Source organism: Mauremys reevesii, linkage group 6 (genome assembly GCF_016161935.1).
Source record: "Mauremys reevesii isolate NIE-2019 linkage group 6, ASM1616193v1, whole genome shotgun sequence".
Lineage (NCBI taxonomy): Eukaryota > Metazoa > Chordata > Testudines > Geoemydidae > Mauremys > Mauremys reevesii.
In genome coordinates, this window is record NC_052628.1 from 22,618,059 (window position 1) to 22,640,193 (window position 22,135).

Here is a 22,135-nt window from a genome sequence, read left to right on the forward strand (position 1 = left end):
ACTATACGATTAATAGTCAATATTCTGACTGGAATGCAATCCATGACATTTACATTTCCTGAAACAAGAGCAATACATATGTAAAGGAAAATGTAACCAGGCATGACTGAGTCCTGGGATTTGCTGGCTTCCACTGATGCACCTCAGATGCAAAAAATTAGCTGCAATGGGGGGTTGCAATGGCACAAGACTCTAGCAATCCCTGCTTTTCGGGGGGTGGGCCTAGAGCCCCCAAAAGTTGGCAGTGCTGGCCGGGAAGCCCAAGAGATGTGCTGATTTAGCCTCTACTAACAGTGCTTCTCTATAACTTGGACACAGTTTTAAGATGCTCTCCCCTTGGCTAATTACCTCTTTCCCCAGGGAGGAGATGATGCATATGCTGCCTGCCATCCCCTTCACTAATGTAGCTGTCCACTGGCACTGGGACATGGGTTACCATTTACCCCATCGGGGTGAGGTAAGCCTAGTGATTTGTTATTACTGTTCTTCCTAGACAAAAGGATAATTAATACCGAGTAGCAAGCATATTATCTACAACAAATACTGGGGCATGTTCTACCTGGAACTCAGCATCAATGAGAGTTCTGCATGTGGATTTAGGGCAATATTTAACCCACTATAATTAACTCATTATATGTTTTAATACCACACTTGGGTCAGAACCTGACAAATTGTTCAATAAAAATTATACTAAAACAAAATTTAAAAACAACACTTGGTAGTGAGCTATTACAAAATTACACAAATTCCAGAGAATTTAGGGATTCTATCTGGGTAGGTTATTGTCATTTAATAGAGAAAAAATATAAACACACATCCCTATTCATTTATCTCTTCCTCATAATTCAGACTTCATTAAACTCAGAGAAATGGTAGGTGGGTTGCATAGGAAGAAAATCTAAGGGAAAAAGGAGTTCAGGAGAGCTGGCAGTTTCTCAAAGCACAATACTAAAGATAAACAGCAAACTATACCTATACAAAGAAAAGACAGGCAGAGTAGTAAGAAGCAGATATGGCTCCATCAGGAGTTCTTTAATAATCTGAAAATCAAAATGGAATCCTACAAAAAGCGGAAAATTAAACAAATTGCTAAGGATGAGTAGAAAAGAATAGCAAAGCATGCAGGATAAAAATGCCTATTTTGCTTCAGTCTTCACTAAACATGTTAATTGTAACCAGATGCTGAACACAATTAATATTGAGGAGGAACACAAGGCAGAATAAGGAAAGAACATATTACAGAATAATTAGATAAGTTAGATGCATTCAAGTTGGCAGGGCCTGTTGAAATTAATTCTAAATTTGCTGAAGTAGAATCTCAGAACCATTAGCAATAAATGGAATCCTACAAAAAGCGGAAAATTAAACAAATTGCTAAGGATGAGTAGAAAAGAATAGCAAAGCATGCAGGATAAAAATGCCTATTTTGCTTCAGTCTTCACTAAACATGTTAATTGTAACCAGATGCTGAACACAATTAATATTAACAAGAAGGGAGGAGGAACACAAGGCAGAATAAGGAAAGAACATATTACAGAATAATTAGTTAAGTTAGATGCATTCAAGTTGGCAGGGCCTGTTGATATTAACTCTAGGGTACTTAAGGAATTTGCTGAAGTAGAATCTCAGAACCATTAGCAATTATCCTTGAAAACTTAGAGTGGACAGCTGAGGTCCCAGACCACAGGAGAAGGACAAGCACAGTACCTATTTTTAAAAAGGGTAACAAAGAGGACCCAGGGAATTGTAGACCAGTCTGCCTAACTTTGATACATGGAAAGATACTGGAACAATTATTAAACAATGAATTTGTAAGTAAGTAGAGGATAAGCGGGTGATAAAGAAAAACCCAATGTGGATTTGTCAAGAACAAATCATGCCAAAACAACTTAAATTGTCTTTTTTGATAGGGTTACTTGCCTAGGTGACGGATGGAAGCAGAAGACATGATATAGCTTGATTTTTAGTATGGCTTTTGACATGGACCCATATGACATTCTCATAAGCAAAATAGGGCAATGCGGCCTAGATGAAAGTGTCAGGAGTCAGGGCCTGCAGCAGAGCACTTGTCAGGCCTCAGCTGGAGTACTGTGTCCTGTTTTGGACCCCACACTTTAAGAAAGATGAAGACAAACTGAAGAGAGTCCAGAGGAGAGCTACAAAAATGATATAAGGCTTAGAAAACCTGAGCTATTAGGACAAGTTTTTTAAAAAAATGGGCATGTTTACTCTTGAGAAAAGAAGACTGAGGGGGGACCTGATAAATCTTCAGGTATGTTAAGGCTATTATAAAGGGGACTCTGAATTGTTCTCCATGCCCCATTGAAGGTAGGACAAGAAGTAATCTACTTTATCTTCAGCAAGGAAGATTTAGGTTAGATATTAGGAAATACTTTAGAACTATAAGGATAGTTAACTATTTGAATAAGCTTCCAAAGGAGGTTGTGGAATCCCCATCACAAGACGTTTTTAAGAACAGGTTAGATAATCACCTGTCAAGGATTGGTTTAGATTTCCTTAGTCCCGCCTCAGTGTTGGGGGCCTATGACCTCTTGAGGTCCCTTCCAGCCCTTCATGTCTATGATTATTTCTTCCTCATTTTTCACTTGCAATCATTAAGTGGTTAATTTACTCATCATCTAGCTGGCAAAGCCACAAGTAGCTCATTGTCACAATTGTGAATTAAAGTATAAACCCATTTCCGTTCTGAACTGCAGAATAGCAACACAGTAAAATGCAGAACAGAGTATAACAGAATGGAAAATGACATACAAGTACAGGGAAGAATCCCTCCAGCACAATAATTATAATGGTTCCCCACTGTTTTATTTATTTACTGCTTACTCTACCTTCTACTAGGGCATTCCTTTGGTCTCATTATCTAAAATATAGTCTTAAATTTCCACTAACTGCCTGCTGCCAACATACCAAACAGCAGGCATCAAAAATACAACCTAAAACTATTCCTTGAGTTAAGACTACTAAATGCATAAGGGCAATAAGACTCCCTGCTCCAGCAGATTTGGGGCCTGATCCCAAGCCTACTGAAGTCAATGGGAGTCTTTACCATTAATTTCAGTGTGCTCCAGACTGAGCCCTTAAGGAAGGAGGTAAATCCCTTGGCTACACATCAGCAGTTCTCAACGAGGGGGCTGAGGGCCCCTGTGAGGCCGCAAGCAGGTTTCAGGGGGTCTGCCAAGCAGGGCCAGCATTAGATTCACTGGGGCTCAGGGCAGAAAGCCAAAGCCCCACCAGCCCGAGCCCAGCCAACCGGGCCTCAAGCTGAAGCCTGAGCAGCTTAGCGTCATGGGGGCCCTAGGGCATGGGTCCCTGAGCAGTTGCCCTGCTTGCTACCCCCTAATACCAGCCTGGCTGTTACATGCAGAAGAACAGTTGTTGTGGCACATGTTTTATAGCATTTTAAGGGGATGGGGGGAGGGTGCAGAAAGAAAAAGGTTGAAAACCCCTGCTACACATCACAGGTCTCATTATCCTCCAGAACTGTCAAGAATGTCAGTCAGAGCAGGGGTCTGGGAATCAGGGGAGAAATCCCGGCCCCACTGAAATCAATGGGAATTTTGCCATTAACTTCGAGAGGACCAGGATTTTGCCCAGGATTCCTAGATTTTCTATTCCCAGTTTTCTCTAGCTCTCTTACTGACATATGATGTAATCATGTGCAGGTTACTTTATCTTTCTGTGGCTTAGTTACTGTAATATTATAGTATAGTGTTTACTTACCTCAGAGGTGCTGTCAGGCTTAATTAAGCAGTAGCACTGTTTGACACTGGAAATAAATTATTAATTGAATGAATTATTATATTAATGTTGCCTTTATTCATCAAAGTAGTCATTAATATAATCAAACTAGATAGAGAGCTTGCCAAATACTTGAAAATATTATAGGTCAAATAACGTTTTCCTGTAACTCTGGTGAAATTCACCCAACTGTATTCAGTCAATAATATTTGACCAACTCTATACATTAGTATCTATAAAACAGTTTTTTAGATCCGAGGTGCAAAGTGTAACATTACTGTCAAATGACTATTGAAAGGATTCATAACTAGAAAAAGTGTGTTTGTGACTTAAAGCATGAAGCATTTTCCATATCTTCAAATGTTCAGCTCTTCTTTTAACAAAATCTTTACTGACTCTTGTAATGAAGACACTGAGCACAAGACTATTTTTAGATGTTATATTTCTACCCACATGGGCAAAGTCCTAAGGGGAAAGATTAAGAGGAATATTCTTTTCAGCTGAATGCCAATCCAGCTGAAGAAATTCTTTTGTTTCAAACACATTAGTCTAGTCACATTGACAGTCTATGAAGGCAGCATATAACACTGGCTTTGTGAATGCCTACATTTTAATGGTAAGAGGTTTGAATGGCTTATAATGTGAAAACCCCTGCTACACATCACAGGTCTCATTATCCTTATATAATGTGACCATTAGTGCATTTTGGCTACAGATGAAAAGTAAGATAATCTAGTAACCCAGGGAAAAGTGCTTTTATTAGATCCTAAGTAAAAATTCAAAACTGCAGGAACAGGCCAGTTCTTTAGAATAATAATTAATCTGAAAATCTAAAAGACTCAGTTCCAATTGTTAAGATATGTTAACTGGTTCAAATCAATGCAGGATAGGACAAATAAATAAATACAGGACATTTGTTCTGTACAGCCTTTGGTTTGATTATTTAAAATACTACAGCATGTGTTCAAGTCTCACTGCTATTCTAAGACTCTCTAGATATATTGGTATGTGTGCATCCCACTCATTGCAGGCATTTTGCAAGAATAAAATGTTGCAAAACTTATTGATAATTTAGGGACACAGGAAGTGCTATACAGGATCAGACTGATCATTCAATATCTTCTCTTCTCATAGGATGGGGCAAGAAACACTGCCATAGGCAGATATGGATACCATGCCCACAAGGAAAGTTTCTTCTCAGTCCCCATTAGCTAGAGGTTGGTTTATGCCCTGAAGCTTGAGGGTTCACATCACTTCCAAAACTCTTAGATTATTATTATATTAATTTTTTTTTACATTTTACTATACTCTGGATAGTCTGTCAGTATATTAAGACGACACATAACTGTTGATAGGGGGTAGTGGGGGAAAAGTGTGGTATGTTATAGTTCAGAGCAGGGCATAGCATAGAAACTCTGGCATCTGGCCTGCACATGACCCTCTGCCTGCCCATGCCATGCGTTGCCTGCAGTAGTCTCTGTAGTCTCTTCTCTCTTCTTCTGCTGCTAATTCTTTGCCTCAATGGTATCTTGTGGGGCACCATCCATGGAATTGGAAATATGAAGAAATAAGGTGTTTTAAATGTTTTTTTTGTTTTGCCTATTACTTCCATTGACTGTCCATTGTGTGTCCTGTCCCCTTTTACTGTAAGGGAAGGCTGAATAGAAAGGTCTGAGCCATCTCATAGTTTTGGATCATCTTCTCTCATCTCCATCTCTTCTCATCATCTCTCATCAAAAAAAACAATCCCAGTCTTTTCAATCCATCTCTCTTCATATGTTAGGTTTTCCTCTTGGAATGAACTAAGCTTTTCTCTTTTGCTTTCCCTCCTAGGTTATTAGTATACCGCTACCCACGATATAACACACCATATAATAATATATCGATATAATATATGCGGGGGCTTGCACTCTGGTGGCGCAAATCAGGTTCAATATCAATCTCATCAATAACATGGTAACATTTTTAACATGGGTTTTTTTTTTGCCATGGTTACAGGGAGGTGAGAAGGAGGTAGTCTAAGGGGATTCTCTTTCTACTCTCTATTCTCTCCTCAGGATATCTCCTCTTCTAGACTCCTATGCATCCTCATCCCTCTCATCATCCTCTTATCACATATATCCATCCTAAAAAATAATTGTTTACTAAAACCACCCTTATGTTAACCCACACTACAGACACACTACCCACTGGATCAGCGGGCAGCGACGATCTGATCATTCGCTGATCTATTTGCGGATCATCGATCTCTGAATCCTCTCTCCCTGATGGCATTGCCTCTGACTCCAGAAGAGGGTGAGCAGAGAGACGAGGAAGCGGAGGCGACGGGGAGCGAGCTGAAGCTGGAGAGCTGTGAGAGTGAGAGGGGGAGGGGTGCAGCTGGGGGTCCTGTGCCCTGAGCCCTTGCTGGCAAAGCTGCTGGGCTGCTGGCTGCTGATCTGCTGGTGGGGGGGGCTGGGGGGAAAGTGCCTGAGCTGGGGCCGGCCACACCCCTATAAGGGAAGGCCAGGGCAGCCCCAGAAGCAAGCCCAGAGAAGCACAGGCTCTCTCTCTCCCTAGAGAGAAGGAGCTGGCTGCTGGAGTGGGGAGACTGAGGCTGGGAGTGAAGCAGGGCTGGGAGGGGCTGAGGAGTGGGAGGGAGCAGCCTGCCTGCCCCAGGCAGGCTGTGGGCTGGGGGGGCCAGGGGGGGTGGCAGGGGCAGCCCAGGGTAGGGGGTAGCAGAAGGTCAGGTCCCCAGGATGCCCAGTGATGAGTAGGCTGATATAGGCTGAGCCTGCAGTGGCTAGACAAGGGGGCACTGTGGGGACAGGCACATACCATACACTGAGGGGGGATAGAGGGTGGGGGGGGAGAGGGGAGGGGAAAGAGGAGGGGGAGAGGGGGGAGGCAGGGGGCTGAGGGCACCGGGGGGGCGGAGGTCAGGGGGGGAGGGGGGGGCGGAGAGGGGGCGATCACCGCGCCCGGAGCACCGGCCTGCAGCACTGAAAGTCAAAAACAGCAGGTTCAGCTGAGGAGGCGCGTCAGAGGAGGAGGTGAGTCTGATCCCCTACTCAGTCAGTCTATAGCCAACCGTGTCAATCCCAAGCTTCAGCTATAGCTTTCCGCCCCCTTCCGATCCCCCTCCCTCCCCCCCCCCCCCCCCAGCCCCTCCCCCAGCAGTAGACCATGCCTAATAAAACCTAGCTGTTAACTAACTATTAAAACTGCATTCTTCTTCACCTAGGTTGGTGCTGTTTTAGCTCCTCATCCTGCTATTCCTATATTGCAATCCTGCTCCCCAGTCTCTTTAAGTCAATAGTTATGTGAATAGTTCTATTGAATTATAAGTGACTATTTAATTAAAGTGTAAGAAGAACTAAAGTCTTATAAGAATCAGGACTTACAACTGTGCATCTCTCTCTCTGGGATGTATCTCTAAATAATGGTAGCACAGCACTGTAATTGTGCAGTAATGTTCATGTAATAAAAATATCACAAAGGGCCTACAGTATAGACTAGTAAATAGACCAGTAATATCTATTTATTCTTAGAATGCCCTTGTTGCTCTGGATGCTTGCCCAGCTAGAGGATATTGAACCTGTGCTGGAACTGGAGGCTGAAGAGGCACCCCTGGATTGAATCAAGGGGTTCAGGGGAGGACAAGAAGTTTGCTAGGGTGAAGGGGGAAAGTCAGAGGGGAAGAGAAGTTTTAAAGGAGGGAGTTTCTGAGACTTTTTAGAGGTTTTCCTATTCTTTCTTTCCTTTTTGCTGTTTTTTTTTTTTTTTCGGAAATGTCTGTTTGATTTTAAAATTTCCTGAAATGTCCCAGGTTTTTGCAGAGCAGATAAGCAGCAGCTCCCTGGTCCTCCCCCTTGGCCCTCCCTCTCCCATCCTCCCTCACCCCACAGGGAGTCGCTGACTGATGGCTGTCACTGCATCCTGGGCTTGTGCCAGCCACAGTGACAGGGAGCAACACTGCCCCCGAACTCCAGTGCTTCTGCTGTTGGTATCTCCCAACTGTACCCTCTCCTCCTCCCCCTCCAGCAGTGTCCTCTTTTTGGAAACATGAAATATGACTACCCTATTGATACCAAGGGGCTTGGAGTGGGAAGTCAAAGCCAGAAACCTGAGGCTCCAACCAGACAGGGCCCGGGAGTGGCCTGTCCAAGCAGGAAACGCCCCAGGCAGGAAGGCCTGGGGAGTTGAGTGGGTTGGAGACTGCTGGGAGTGAGCAGGCTCTAGCAGAAAGACCAGTGGCGTCAAGTTTCCCTGCTGAAATTATGGGCAGGAAAAGCCTGGGAGTGACCTGACGAGAAGGTAAAACTGACGGGCTGTGTTTTGGAACTTTGAGTTTTATTTTGGAACTTTATTTATCTGACTAAACTCAGACCCCCAAGAAAGGGTGGTGAATAGGTGAGAAAAGCCTGTGTGGAGTTTAAGAAGCCCCTTGAGGGGGAAACTGAGGTAGGTTGCCTGCAATATGACCCCATGTCAAGAGGGGGTGCATGGGAGATGGCTGACCCCACTGCAGCCTCCACTCCCCTTTCTGTCAGGTAGTCAGATCCTCAACTGGTGTAATTTAGACTAGCTTCACTGAAATCAGTGGACGCTGATTTTTTACTAGCTGAGGATCTAGCCCAGAGTGCCTAAAGGCTCAGCACAGGTAGCCTCTTGTCTCTATTTGGGCCTCATCATGGGTGTTCAGGTCTGCCCACATGAGCAGATTTGAAGGTCAGGGCCATAATTTGCAACTGAACATTTTCTGTTGCATCTCTAAAAAAACAAACAAACAAAAAACAACCTCAAACTATTTGACTCCAGTAAATTCTCTCATGCTGAAATCTTAGTCCAACATAGCTGACTGCAGCTCTGCTCATAAAAGCAATCCTCTCCAGTAGCTGGAATGTGAGCCCCCAGGGCTGCAACATCTCTGAATACCCATTGAGACAAGCACTTCTATCCTGGGGGGAAAAGGGATCAAACGGCCACCTTGTGCTTCTTTTTTTGGCACCGGATTGCTATTTGCTACCATATTTCCTGCTGCTGAGGTCTTTATCACCTAAATCCCCGAAGACTTTTTGTTCAAATGACCTCATCTTTGCTGGGCTTAGATTTTTGTGCCATTAAATAAAGAACTTCCAGTTGAATGTTATTTTTCGTAAGTTACTTTGGGACTATGAACTGTAGTGGATATACTTACTGGCTTCTAGAAAAGTCAGTTAGTGAATGCTCTGGAGTTTTTTAAATGTCAGTTTGTGCAAAATGAGCTATACATGCTTGATCTGCTCTAGTTCAAAGAGAACAGGCCCAATCCTGTGCTCCTTTGAAATCAATGGCAATATTCCTGTGAATTTAAATAGGAGCAGGATATGGCCCAATATTAGCTTTTGGTAATGCAATAAGCACAATGCTTTAAAAAGTCCTGCAAGTTTCAACATCTTAACTTCTTGTTAGTGGAATATAATATACATATCTGGCAAGTATTTTCAAGAAAGAGTATCCTGCCTGCATTCTGATATTTCATAGAGGTAAATGCATATGTCTGTTTACTAAAATGAAATGTGACTATCTGTGAAATCAAAGTAAAAAGACTGGAGACCTATGGGAAATATACAAGTATATAAGACTAACGATGCTAATAATGTACATTCCAGTGAGTCCAATGTTCTTATTATAAGTCATAACTAAAATTTTGTACTAACTGGTTCAGTTGAACAACTTCAGAAATATCCCGAGACACACTCTACTCTCCCTGCTCCTGCAGAAAACCTAAACAGACATCAACAATAAGAGGGAAGACTAATTCATTTCATTTCTTATATTTTCTGGCACTCGTCAACTTACCAATATTAGGTATTTTTGTTTAAGAACCAAATATACTCAAGAGATTAGTCTTTCCCATCATTAGAGAAGCAGTAAAGGCAATATCTTTAATTAAAACAAAAAGCAAAAAAACTGGAGTGGCTACTAAACCCAGAAAACTTAGCAATCAGGAGTCCAACTTTGCTCCTATTAAAATCAGTGGGAAAACTCCCATTGACTTCAAATTATGTTTTGTTGATAGAATTAATCTTCGTATTAAAAAGATGGCATGTGAACTCATTTTTTTTCTTGCTACTAAAAGCAACATAAGATTTGCTTTTATTCTTTCAAACACAATTAGCAAAGCACTCTAGGCGCTGAATAAACCTATTCATTTGAACAAATTATTCCCTGGCAGAGGCATAACCCCCCTCCCTCCCAACCCTTTCCTATTCTGATGCAGTCAAAAGAGACACAAAAGCCTGCCTGTGCATTTATCCTGCCTGGCTGGGTCTGAGAAAGACAAATGAGACATACACCATTGAATATGTTATATTTTTCCTGTCTCTCTCAGTGACTTTACTGAATTGCTTACTTCCCCCCTCCCCAATTTTTGTGCGTGTACAATCCCAATTAAAGGATGATGTAAGGCAATACACATGGGGGAAGAGTCTGGCACGGATGTTATGGATGAAGTGATAAACTTTATGACTGCTGTCTACTGCTACCTCCCACATAGCTTTTGTAGATAATTGGTGACGCCCTAAAAGTTGCTTTAGAGGCTTCCCTTCTGGGCCATTTCTCATTTAGAAGACTTAAACCCTTAAAAATAACAGATTGTCGCTTTTTAAAAGGTAGTGTCTAGCTGATCTAAATAATGTATTTAGCTTTGACTTTGTTCACATTCTTTGGGTGAGATAGCATTGCAGGCAAATTGAACTTCAATTTCCTTCTCCTGGTGCTCATTGAGAGTGTTGGGAAGAAGACAGTGGATAAGAAAAAACTCCACACATCTTTCCCCACAAACAATGCTGCTGTGCCGTTAACACAGTTGGAATGTTTATTTAATTAGATAAATTTTCAGCTTTTAAATAAGAAGAAAAAACAAGCCATGGGTGGCCTGCTAACCTCAAAAGAGCAAATATCCAAGGTTATAAAATCATCCCAGCTCAGAATACTGGGTTAGATATAAAAACAGCATTTATTGAATTCTACCCCCAAGCCAGGAACAGAGGTAGTATTAACAAGTTTCAAACTGAAGCCTTAAGCCAGTGCATTAAGTGCTTAGTGTTATTTAATAAAAATGGACTGTGCATATACTTTAACTGAAACACTGTTTCTTGCTAAACATTTTTTTAACCAACATGTCTTTCTGGAATTAGTCTCATCCCAATCCGGAGGCAGTTGCAAATGCTGATATCAGATACACTGCTCCCATTGCTGTCTCTGGCACATTTATCTTAGAGCTCTTATGTTATACCTTTAATCCAAGCATCTCAAATCACTCTACAAGTGTTCAGAGCATGTTGTGAGTAGCTGACTGATACCTTGTTTAGCTCCCAGAGGATGACAGAGGCAATATCTTCGCTAGTAATGTTAGGCTGCTTTACTGTCCCTAATTCTGACGATCCATTCCAGATGGATTGTTGAGAAGTTTCACCTACTAACAGCCTGATTCCATAGCCCATATCCAAGCAAGTCCAGATAAACTTCTACAGGTGCTAAGCCTGCTCTAGGGGCTAATCCTACACCTACCGAAGTCAACTGGAGTTTGGCAATGGGTAGCAGGATTGAGGTTGGAGACCAGATTATCAGAAGAGCTCAGCTCCCATTTAGAAACCAAAATAAGTGGCCATATTTTCAAAAAGCAGCATGTTGGGTGCTGGGCTTTTGGTGAAGAATCTCTGTTATTTAGGTAGATAAATAGAAGCTAGGCACCAGGTCCCAACACTGGAATGGGGAGCGAGGCCCAGCCCCATGGGACAGGAGCCTTTGCTGGAGGGTGAATGCAGGGTGGGCTCACTCTCCAACAGCCAGGCTGGAATTAGGATGGTATTGCTGGGGTTTCGGTCAAAAAAAAAAAAAAAAAAAAAAGACACAATGCAGCTGGCGGGTTGCTTTATTAAAAAGTTTAGGAACCAGCTGTCTAGTGCCTTCTTAAAAACTCTCTCTACCACTTGCTTCTCTGACTGTCACCAGTGATCAGTTAAAGACTGCTTAAAGAAATTCATCCAGGACAAGGATTCCCAAACCTTTTGGACTTCATCCTAACAGCAAGATTGTCTCCTGGACACCTCCGCACAGTCAGGTTGTTTGAGCATTGGCCTGCTAAACCCAGGGTTGTGAGTTCAATTCTTGAGGAAGCCACTTAGGGATCTGGGGCAAAAATTGGTCCTGCTAGTGAAGGCAGGGGGCTGGACTCAATGACCTTTCAAGGTCCCTTCCAGTTCTAGGAGATTGGTAATCTCCAATTATCACCTTATCACTCAGGAATGGTTTGTGTATTTTTAGCTTCTTTCTGTGCAAAAACACACAAACAGCTGGAAACAAGGAGGGCCAGTGCCATGTGAGCTGCTAGCTCTCGACCGGCCACAAACATGTCCACCAGTCTGAGAACTGCTACGTGCTTTGCCCCTCCTGTTTTTCTATCCTTTCTATTGGCTGTTATGTTTTCTCCATTTTTATTATGTTTTTTCTGTGCAGTGTAATAATGCCCTTGGAGTTTACCATGGCAAGAGTTCAGGACAAAATGCCGTGTTAACGAATCTCTTTTTTTGTCAGAGTCACTGTCAGATAAATGAAACCACACATTTAGAGCTTCATTCTCCCACATGCTGGAAAACCCAGCACAAAGAAGTGGACACTCTGTTTTACAATTCAGAGTTTCCCTGGATATTTACACTGGGACACATGGTTTGCCACATGCAGAAACAGCTGAGAATTGCACTCAAACACCCACTGATCACCCCTGTAATCCACTGCAGGCAAGATTCCACCTGCAGTAACATGCCCACCTTCCCCAGTAGAAAAATCATGTGTAGAAAAATCCAGTAGAGTGGAGACATCCCCACCTCCTCCCATTCCACAGAGCCTGAATGCTGGGAAGCCTCCACAGAGGGAAACTCTCTTGGAGTAGCAAAGGCCAGCATACAGTGAAGCTGGCATCCCCTTTCCCTTCCATGCAGGTAGGAAGAGGGCTGGGTGATGAGGCCCTTAGTCAGGCCCTTAGTTTTTGTTTTGCTTTTTCTTCTTTCAAACAATTTTACAAAAATGTAACTTTTCTTAATTTACATTTTTTTAAAATTGGATTGTAACAGTGTCTGCAACTGATTGCAGTGTCTGTCTGACTGCAGTGTCTGCAACCCAGTCATTGCTGTAGTGTGCTGGTGCATGAGAATTATATAGGGGAAACTGACCAGTCTGTTTTCATTGCCCACGCTGAGTGACTGCAAAAAATAAATGGTATCACAAATGGTAGTAAATTAGACTACTAAAATCTGTTCATTTTTGTATGCTCTCAGGTATTAGTGACACATAATGATATTTAACCTGGTAGCATCCATTTAAAATTGTTTATTTTTTAAAAAATCATGAAGACAAACTGATGAGGGAAGGTTTTTGAGTAGATCTGTATAGCATGGTAAGTAATAGTACAATTTCGGTACACAATGAACTTGTGTTTGAAGCCAACCCCCTTTTCCCAGTAGCTCTGAGCCCCTGCTCTGAGCAAAATACAAGAGAGCTTTGGGGTCACCTGAGTCTGTACTGTGGAGAGCAACCAATGAATGTTATCAGCATGGAGATCTGACTGCTCCAGCAACTAAGGTCTGATAAAAGTGAACAAAGGACAGTTGGCAACATGGATGTATTTGCAGGGAATCTCCTATTTGGAGAATAAGTTAGCCAACAAAAAACGCATCTGTTTGCTAGCATGAGGGAGGCTGCTGATCTCTCACATGCATTGTGCAAATTCTGCACATTATAATGTGACTCATATTTTGTTGGCAATGTAATTCTAGCCAGGTGTTTAACACAACGCTGAATTGATACACGCATGGTCCTCCAAACAGATCTTTGAAGCGGGCTCCATGTCCTACAGAACCACAGAGTGCCTCTCCTTCTTACTCCAAACTGTCCTCCCTAATTCACCCACCTCAGCCTGTGAGCTGGATAGATAACATTCATGCTCCTGGCTTCATTGGCTCTCCTAGCCATTCTGCTGCTCCTGCTTTCTGAACGTTAGCCTGGCTGCTCTTGACTGGTGGGGCTACCAGGGCAAGTCTTCAGTTCCAGTTGGTGGGAATCAGGGTTTGTCGCTCCCCTTAACAGATCTCAAAGTTCCTTGGAAGGCATCATTATCCCCATGTCCTATGGGAGTTGTGTTGTCTTATAACTTCATCTGCAAAAAGATGTGCAAATCTGAATGGGCCTCCTGTGCCCTTCGTTGGAGCACTATTTGAACTCAGTCATGCTTTCTGTTTCATTGTAGCAGTAAGGTGTGAACCAGACTTTCCAGGATTCAGTCTGGATTTGCATGTTTCATGGAATTATGATCCGAACTGTGACTGTAACCCCCCCTGGGTAACTGTATAAAAAAGGCTTTTCATTCCAAATAACCCTCCCCAGTACCTAAAAGCACAAATCAGTGATAGATTTTCAGAGAGAGCTGTTCTATGGTTGGTTGAGTGCAGATTTTCCGAAAACAACTGATATTGTACAATACCTTGCAGGAAAGACCTCCTGTTTGTTAACTCAGCATGCACATTAGCATAGCTTTTGTTTCAGACGTTATGTTTCTGCTCAAAATCTGAGTTTTCAAGCAATATATATTTACTGTTTCTGCTTTCCTTTATTTTATAGAAGTCAATGAATGCCAATCCTTTAAACAATATAAAAACAACATAAAATAGTGTATGAATGTATCAAACAAGTAGCTTTTCCTGACTTTACCAATTTCACTGGTCTCCTGTGTAAATGTGGTAATTTTAGTTCCAGTAGTAGTGATGGTGGGAAAGTTCTTGCACGGCACTGTCGCTGCAATGGATTGACATCCTCACCATGTTCCCCTGGAGCGGTATGAGCTTCAGCTCTCATGTAGCCACATTCTCTTCTAGCCACATCAGGGGTTTTTTAGTGGCCATGGAAAGTTCCCCCTTCACGGGGAGCAAAGTACCTGCACCAGCATGCAGGCAACTGTATGTGTGTATTGTGCTGTGAGCTCCTCCTATCTTCATCTCAAAGATGACACATCTAGGAATGATCTTAGAGCACTATCCTTTCAGTGTTTCTGATACTCTATACTAATTCCCAGAAGCATCTTCCTCTAGAGGTGAACAGTAACAAGAACTATAGTATTTTACTTCCCTCTTTGGAGCACTGTGGTACTTCCAGGTTTAAAATACTTGACAGGATTTGTGGAATACTTCCAGTGGGTATTTGGATGGTTAAAACCACACAGACAAGTTTAGCCTGGTACGCTGGGAAGTAGGGCACAACTCCCCTTAAGGATAAGAAAAGTTCAATGTACCAGATACAACAGGATAGCACAACCTGCTGAAACCCCATTTCCCTAGAGTGAAAAAGCATGAGGGAGAGTTGGAGTGAGACAGAGAACACAGAAATCAAGAACGAAAAAAATATTTTACCAATAAAAGGAGTGTGATGAACGATGGAAGTGCTGCCCCTCCCTCTGTGTACTCCCTGATGACTGTGGACAAACATAAAGAGCAATTTTCTTTAGCCAGGGAGAAAAACATCTTACCAGAGAGAGTTCACAAAGTAACAGTGAGTTTCACAACTGAACCCAGGTGTTTTTGACAGATTCAGAATAGGACACTTTGTCACCTTTGATTTAATCAGGAGCCTGTTTTTGAGGATGCTAAAAGCCCTAGGCTCATAATCAAGTACTTACGTAATCATCCTCGTTGAGACCTTGTTTCTGAACAGAACTTTTCACTTCCATGGAAAACCTCTCAAACTCAGGTTTCACTGTCCTCAGTAGAGTGACTGTTTGGAGGGATGAGTAGGCTTGCTTTGCTTCAAGGTCATGTTTGTCTCCTCTCTTCCACGAGCCATTTCCTAAGGGAGAAATAAAAATATTTACAATTCCAGGCTAGTTTGCATAAAGGGCTCGCTCTCCCTTTCTGCTTAAATATCCCCTATACGTTGCTTGGGGTAGACAGCAATGTACAAGACATTGTCACATTTGTGCAATGCGTGCTGTGAGGCTAATGTAAGAGAATTCAACATGCCTCTTGATACTAGGGGAACAAGATAGCAAGGGGGACTGGCATAATGCCCTTGAAATAATTATACAGATTATGATCCTTAGTCAGAAGCCCAGCCTAGCAGAATGGTCAGCAATAAGGTTTTCTTCCCATATTTACTTGATTATTTTTAACATCTGAAGTCAAGTCTAGATATGAGCAAATAACATCCTCAAATACAGAGAAGCAGGCTGTCTAGGGGCTAGAACAGGTGAGAGGGAGACAAAACTGGGTTCAGTTCCCAGTCAATGTGCCACTGACTCCCTTTTAAACTTTGAGCAAAGTCAGGTCTAAGTAGAGTAAGAAGAGTAAAGTAATTACCTGGAATGATGTCACAGAGGGCCTGATCTTGTAGCCACTTGTCACCCAGCTCTCCCACTGAAATCAATGGGAATGCCACGTGCACACTAGCTGCATGATAGGCCCAGTTTCTCTTAGCAGAAAACAAACACCCAACTACAAATGTGCCATTGCACACATTGTACTTGCATTTGCCCAATGACACAGCAGGTGGGAGACTGGACTCGGGAAACAACTACAAGTAATCAGAGATTTTTAAATTCAATTACAGGTTATTTGTTTAAATGCCTTTGCCTTCCTGTCATGTCCTGAGTACTTCCTGTGCGTTGGCTGAGGCCAAAGGACCTGATTCAAAGCCCACTGAGGTCAGTGGAAAGACTCCTATTGCCTTGAATCAGGTGCTAAGGCTGTTCTATGGAACTGATAAATAATGAGGCCCCGGGGGAATAACAGTGTCCTTAAACAACTTGCTTTTAAATGCTTAAAAATAATTAAAAAGCCAGACAGTCTTTTTTATTTTTGGAACTAAAAGCCAGTTGTAAAAGTACAAAGACTAAAACTGCAGAACACAAATAGCTGTTGAGGTTTGGAATCCAGAGACACGCAGGACCCTGAGATGAGGGAGGATGTGGTCATTCAGCCTGGTTAAAGGAATTTGTTGATTTATAGACAGGCAGAAAGCAGGTCAGCTGAGACCAAGGGAAGGGAATGGAGATGGATGAGATGGAGTGAATGCCAGAGATGGTAGCAGCCAAGTATCAAACATTCTATCCGCCTTGACTTGGGACTGTGTGCTTGCACAGGGATGGATGAGGGATAAAGATCTTATGGCCATGAGTGGGTTACACGGACCCTGGATCCAGGCATGCAGGTGGGTGAAAAGTGGGAGAAGCCTGCGTTTCATCTCCTCTGTTCCCCAGTGTGTTGTGATGGCAGCCGAGCCATTGGGGAGATGTCATAATTTGCTGGAAGTACAGGCCACTAGCAAGTTATTCACCTCCTCCTGACCGAGCATGAGGCAACCAATGAAGGAACAGGGCCTCTGAGAAGCACATTTCTTTCAGTGTGCTGCTACCAGGCTACTGCGGCTGCTTGCCACTCCACACACAGGACCTGTGGCAAAGCCACAGTCTAGCCCTCAGTGAGATCAAAGTCATATGGTGGCTCCCTTCCATTCTCTCTCCTTTCCCAGAGAAAGGCCGCTGTGCTTGGGACTCTTTGTTGTTTGTTTACCAAAGCACAATGCTGTGAAGGTGCTGCATCTCTACTGCCCTTGTGGATTATGATCTTAGCAAAATTCATAAATGATCCTTTTTTAATTCTTTAATTTTTATTGACCATCTATCTTCTCTTTTTCAATCAATTCTTTGTCTCATCTCCTCATGAGGTTCTCAGCTACTGTTCCAGCCAGCTATCACAATTCTAGATTGTAACCCAATCAAGCACAAAAGCTTTGTTCTACCATGAGGTCCACACAGAAGATCTCTGAAAAGAGCATGACAACAGCTGACAGCCACAAAACATTATTAAGCCATCCTCTAAGAAGCATAGTTCCCCAATCCCACATATATGCCACATTTTGGATCTTGGCTTTCCCAGAGACAGCTGGGTTTCAGGTAATATTGGGCCTAAATGTGAACACGCTTCTGTACCTCAGTCTGACCTAAACATGTTCACTTGAAAAGCTGTTGTAAATGGAAACAGAGAAGCTACCGTTACTTAACAGAGCTTCTAAAGTAATGTTACACACTTTCAAATTCTTTGAAAGATTGCTTTGGGCATGGAGTCTGGGAGCAGCACTTAAAATGACTTTCTGGTGAAGCAGCGCAACTGTTGCCGCCTCAACAATTAATGTGTCTTTTTACAAATTAAAATAAAAAAAACTTTAAAGACAACAAAAAAAGGAGTGTGATTGTGTTATCTTACAGGAACAATAGCTACTTGTAAATCATATTCTGTCTTACAGTTCTGTACCTTTTTAGACTTCCAATAACACAAAGTTTATTAGAACTGTAAGAGGAGGTATGGGCATTCTGTGTTCAGATTGTTTACTTTATGCATTTGACAATAATTTGTGTACAGTCAGTTGCATAGATTTCTCTTCAGAGTTAGTTTGCCCCTTCTTAAAAAAGAACAGAAGATCCTTCTAATGTTTTTTCCCCTAGGAATTATTTACAAAAACTATTCAGGAAATGCTATTTAAACTGGTCAGTTGCCAAGAAGTCAGATAGACAGTGCTCCCTTAACTCTGGGGTTGTGGTGCTGAGTCCTTTGTGAACTATTTACCTTAACTCCTAAGGATACCTTTTAGTATATGGATGTGTGGGACACAGAAATCTGAACCAATTAAAAAATATAAGCCCATCACATGTATGTGACTATATTATACTGGGGTGAACATGACTGTGCTTCTGTGCGCCAGGTGATACTACAAGGCTAAATATAGCAGCGTGTCTCTGCAGGAATTATGTGCCATCAAAAACTGGAGCACATATTAGATCAAGGGTTTCCAGCCACTGGCAGGTGTACAAATCTGCAAAACTCCCACTGACTTCTGTGGGACTAGGATTTCGCCCTAAGGCATCAAGATTTTCTGGCTGATGATCTAGGCAACCCCTCACTACCTTAACAATGACGCTCTGTGCTGGGATTCACTGTGTCACTGCTGCCTACCTCCCAGTCAGTCATGTGCAGTCTAGCCCACAACAGGGGTTGGGCTATTCCAGGCCCAAGACTTGCAATCACAAGACTGGGATTTGGAGCAACCTACTGTGAATCAAAACACACACACTAGAATAGAAGGTAGTGAGAACTGGCTGGTATAACAAAGGTCTTTGTTGGAAGCAGTTTTCCCACAATGTAAGGGAATTTCTGTATTAGAACTCTCATTTAGTCACATAGCTTCTTCACACAGATCAGTCCAGAAGTAGTTAAATCTAGAATTTCTGGTTTCCGTCTTGCTAATATCATAATTCAAGTGTCGGGTAACCTCGGGGCCAGGGAGAGATAGTGGTGTATTTTAAGATGAATAGTGGTATATTTTAAGACTAACAAATCTAAAAATGTTATCATGTTTACAGAAAGTTTTGCAACATACTGCGGGGGTGGGGAATAACATTACCATATGACGAGCTGTTGAAGAGTTCAATATTGAAGAAAGCGTAGTCCCCATTGGTCATTCCTTGTCGATGAGCAGCTAACATGATGTTCCTTATTGTGTCACCACTGGCACACATTATTACAACTGGTGGAGGAAAATGGAAAACAGAGATAAGAAGCTGTTCTTGAAACCTCTGGGAACAGATTATAAAGCTTGTCCATTGCCAGAGACAGTGACCTGAACTGTCCTCCCAACATTTTAAAAATCATGGGAACAGGGCTAACAATTAAATCTGGGATTTCCAAAGGAGCCTACATGAGACAGGGGCATACAAATACCAAAGGCCAATCCTTTACCCACTGAAGTCAATGCCAAAAATCCTATTGACTTCAATGGGCAAAGAATTATGCCCAAATACTATCTTATTCTTGATTCATGTAATGTGGTGAGGTTTTTGTTGGTTTGTTTAATTGTGCATTTAATTTTTATTACAACAACATCTAACTCTAATATAGCACTTTTCATCAATAGATCTTAAAGCACTATACAAAGGAGTATCATTATCTCCATTTTATGGATTGGGAAATTGAGGCACAGCTGGAGAAGTAACTTGCCCAAGGTCACCCACAGGTCAGTGCCAGCGCCAGGAGGAGAACCTAGGTCTCCTGACTCCCAGTTCAGAGCTCTATCCACTGCCTTGTTATTGCAAGTGAATATGAAATTATTCCAAGATTAAGACATAAAATGATAAAATTATCATTCAGAATTTCATTTTGAATACCTTGAAAACAGTTACAGTGTTAAAAGATTCAAGGTCTCATTTATCAATGATCCAAAAGACATATAAAAGTTTGGATCCTAAAATGTGATCCGCTATTATTCAGTGGTACTCCATCCATGCTAGCGGATTAGAAGATCAGAGCTATGCTATCATCCAAGAGGTAATATCCAGGCAACATTTACATTACTTCAAAATTCTAAATACGGAGATGCAGCTGGGCACTTAGCATTCTGGTTTGTACTATATGCTGGAGAGGAGGGGGTTACAGTGGAAATCTACTGTAGTTACCATATGTCAGAATTAGTGCCAGTGATCTGCAGAAGGACAAGATACTGGATGGCTCAATAAGCTTGAGAGCAAAGTCTGGTCAAAAACTCCCAGGGCATGTTAATAGTCCGTTTTGTGCATGTGGTGAAATTCATCCCTTCCCACTCAATAACTTGAGTAAAGAGACTTTGTGCAGGGAGCTAAGTGGAAACTGCTAGATAGAATCTACTTCCCAACCTGCCACTAATAGGTTGCAGCTGCTATTCCAGCCTATAGGAACATGGTTGCTGTTCCATCATGCTGCCTTTTTTTTCTAGCCACTTGATCTGTGTAAGCATGGATCTAATCCCTGCTTTTCCCTCTGTACTAGCTTAATGATGCTAGCACATAGGTCAGGTCCCCAGCATACAAAACATGTAAGGCGACATTCCCTCTCCCCCTTCATCAAGAGGTGTACTTCTCTCATAGTAAATAGTCTATATCACAAATAACTTCACAACACACGTGAAACTAGCTAAACTATTAAATATGTGCAGGTCTGTGTCCAGGCAGAGCATTCTGTTCCCATTCCTAGGATGACACATGCAGCAAGCACAGAAGGCGGTCTGGTGTGATACAAGTATGCTTGTTTAATGGCCTGGTCCATGAGATTTGATCAGAAAAATCAAAATAAAAGTTGTCAGTGCGCTGACTAAAAAGAAACATAACATATTCTCAAGAAGTACTGCCATGCCATGGTAAAGCTACAACAATGGAAGCAGCTATTTTCATCCAAACAATAAAGCTCAATCAAAATCATATTCCGTTTTTCTTGTCAAGTGCTTGTGCTCATATAAAAGTTGCACACAAGCCAAATCTTTACTCACACAATCCATCTTCTCTCTCTTTTCTAGGTTTATTCCATTATAGGCATCATGATCCAAATTCATCCCTGGCATAACCCAACACACTTCAGAGAAGTTCCACCAGGGACAGGTCTGTCTTAATGACTGTAGTCGATTAGTATAATGATTTCCAGAGCAAACTATAACTTATGAGTATTGTTAGTCTCTTACATTGGAGGGGGTGGAGGTGAGGAAAAAGAGCTCATGTTTGATATAAACTTTGGCATAGGAATTACTGAATCATTATCAGCAAATACAGCCTATGGGATCAAATTCTTTCTGGATTTACACCAGGAATGAATTTGGCACACTGTTCCTAATTGGAAAGGTGAGCTGTTTTTCTTTTAAAACACTTTCTAATTGCCTCCCAATCGTCTCTTGACTTTTGCCTTCATAATTCACATCTACTATAAAATCCCCATCCTGTAAGTGAAATTGAAGTTATTCCTCCTGCACCAGTTTATGACCTTGACTAACAGGAATGAAGAGTGGAAAAATTTCTGTTTTAAAATGTGTTGATAGGTCGTAGTTTGAGAGCTGATAAAGGAATGTGAGGGGACAAATGTTAACTATTTGGATGTGGTTTTAGCACAGCAGGAATATATCAAAGATTACATTTTTTTGGTGTGTACAGGAAATACACTCATGAAATCCAAAGATAAGTTGTGTGTGTGTGTCATTTTTTGCAAGCTTTTAAAAATGTAAATGAAGTAAAAATGTAACTATGTTTATTTGATCTGTATTTGTAAATTAGTAGAAAATATAACTAAATTCTTATACTTTCTTCAGTTTAAAATATACATATCAAAGTAATTCCGATATTACTATTTTGATCCTGCAAGCACTTATACAGTGCTTAACTCTATGGCATAGAGTAGTCTTACTGAAATTAATGGGATTACTCAAATTCTTAAATTAAGCATGTGCTAAAGTGTTTGTAGGATCTGGACCTCAGCCAGCATTGCTGAGTTTTGTTAAACTAATTATTGCTGAATTG

The 22,135-nt window shown here is 41.8% G+C and overlaps 1 protein-coding gene across 13 annotated transcripts in view; it reads right to left on the reverse strand.

Moving 5' to 3' along the window:
• NPR3 (natriuretic peptide receptor 3) overlaps positions 1-22,135 on the reverse strand; it is a 57,136-nt gene that overhangs the window by 27,910 nt on the left and 7,091 nt on the right. For 6 of the 13 annotated variants that reach the window (XM_039543800.1, XM_039543801.1, XM_039543804.1 and 3 more), the window contains 2 exons: positions 19,228-19,350; positions 15,452-15,618 (listed from right to left, as the gene is read on the reverse strand). In XM_039543800.1, the coding sequence (XP_039399734.1) occupies positions 15,452-15,618; positions 19,228-19,350 (290 nt within the window). Of the gene's footprint in view, positions 1-3,741; positions 3,788-9,440; positions 9,508-13,151; positions 13,940-15,185; positions 15,248-15,451; positions 15,619-19,227; positions 19,351-22,135 lie in introns of those variants that run through there. The other 7 variants (XR_005600244.1, XR_005600245.1, XM_039543805.1 and 4 more) reach the window with 7 other exon arrangements.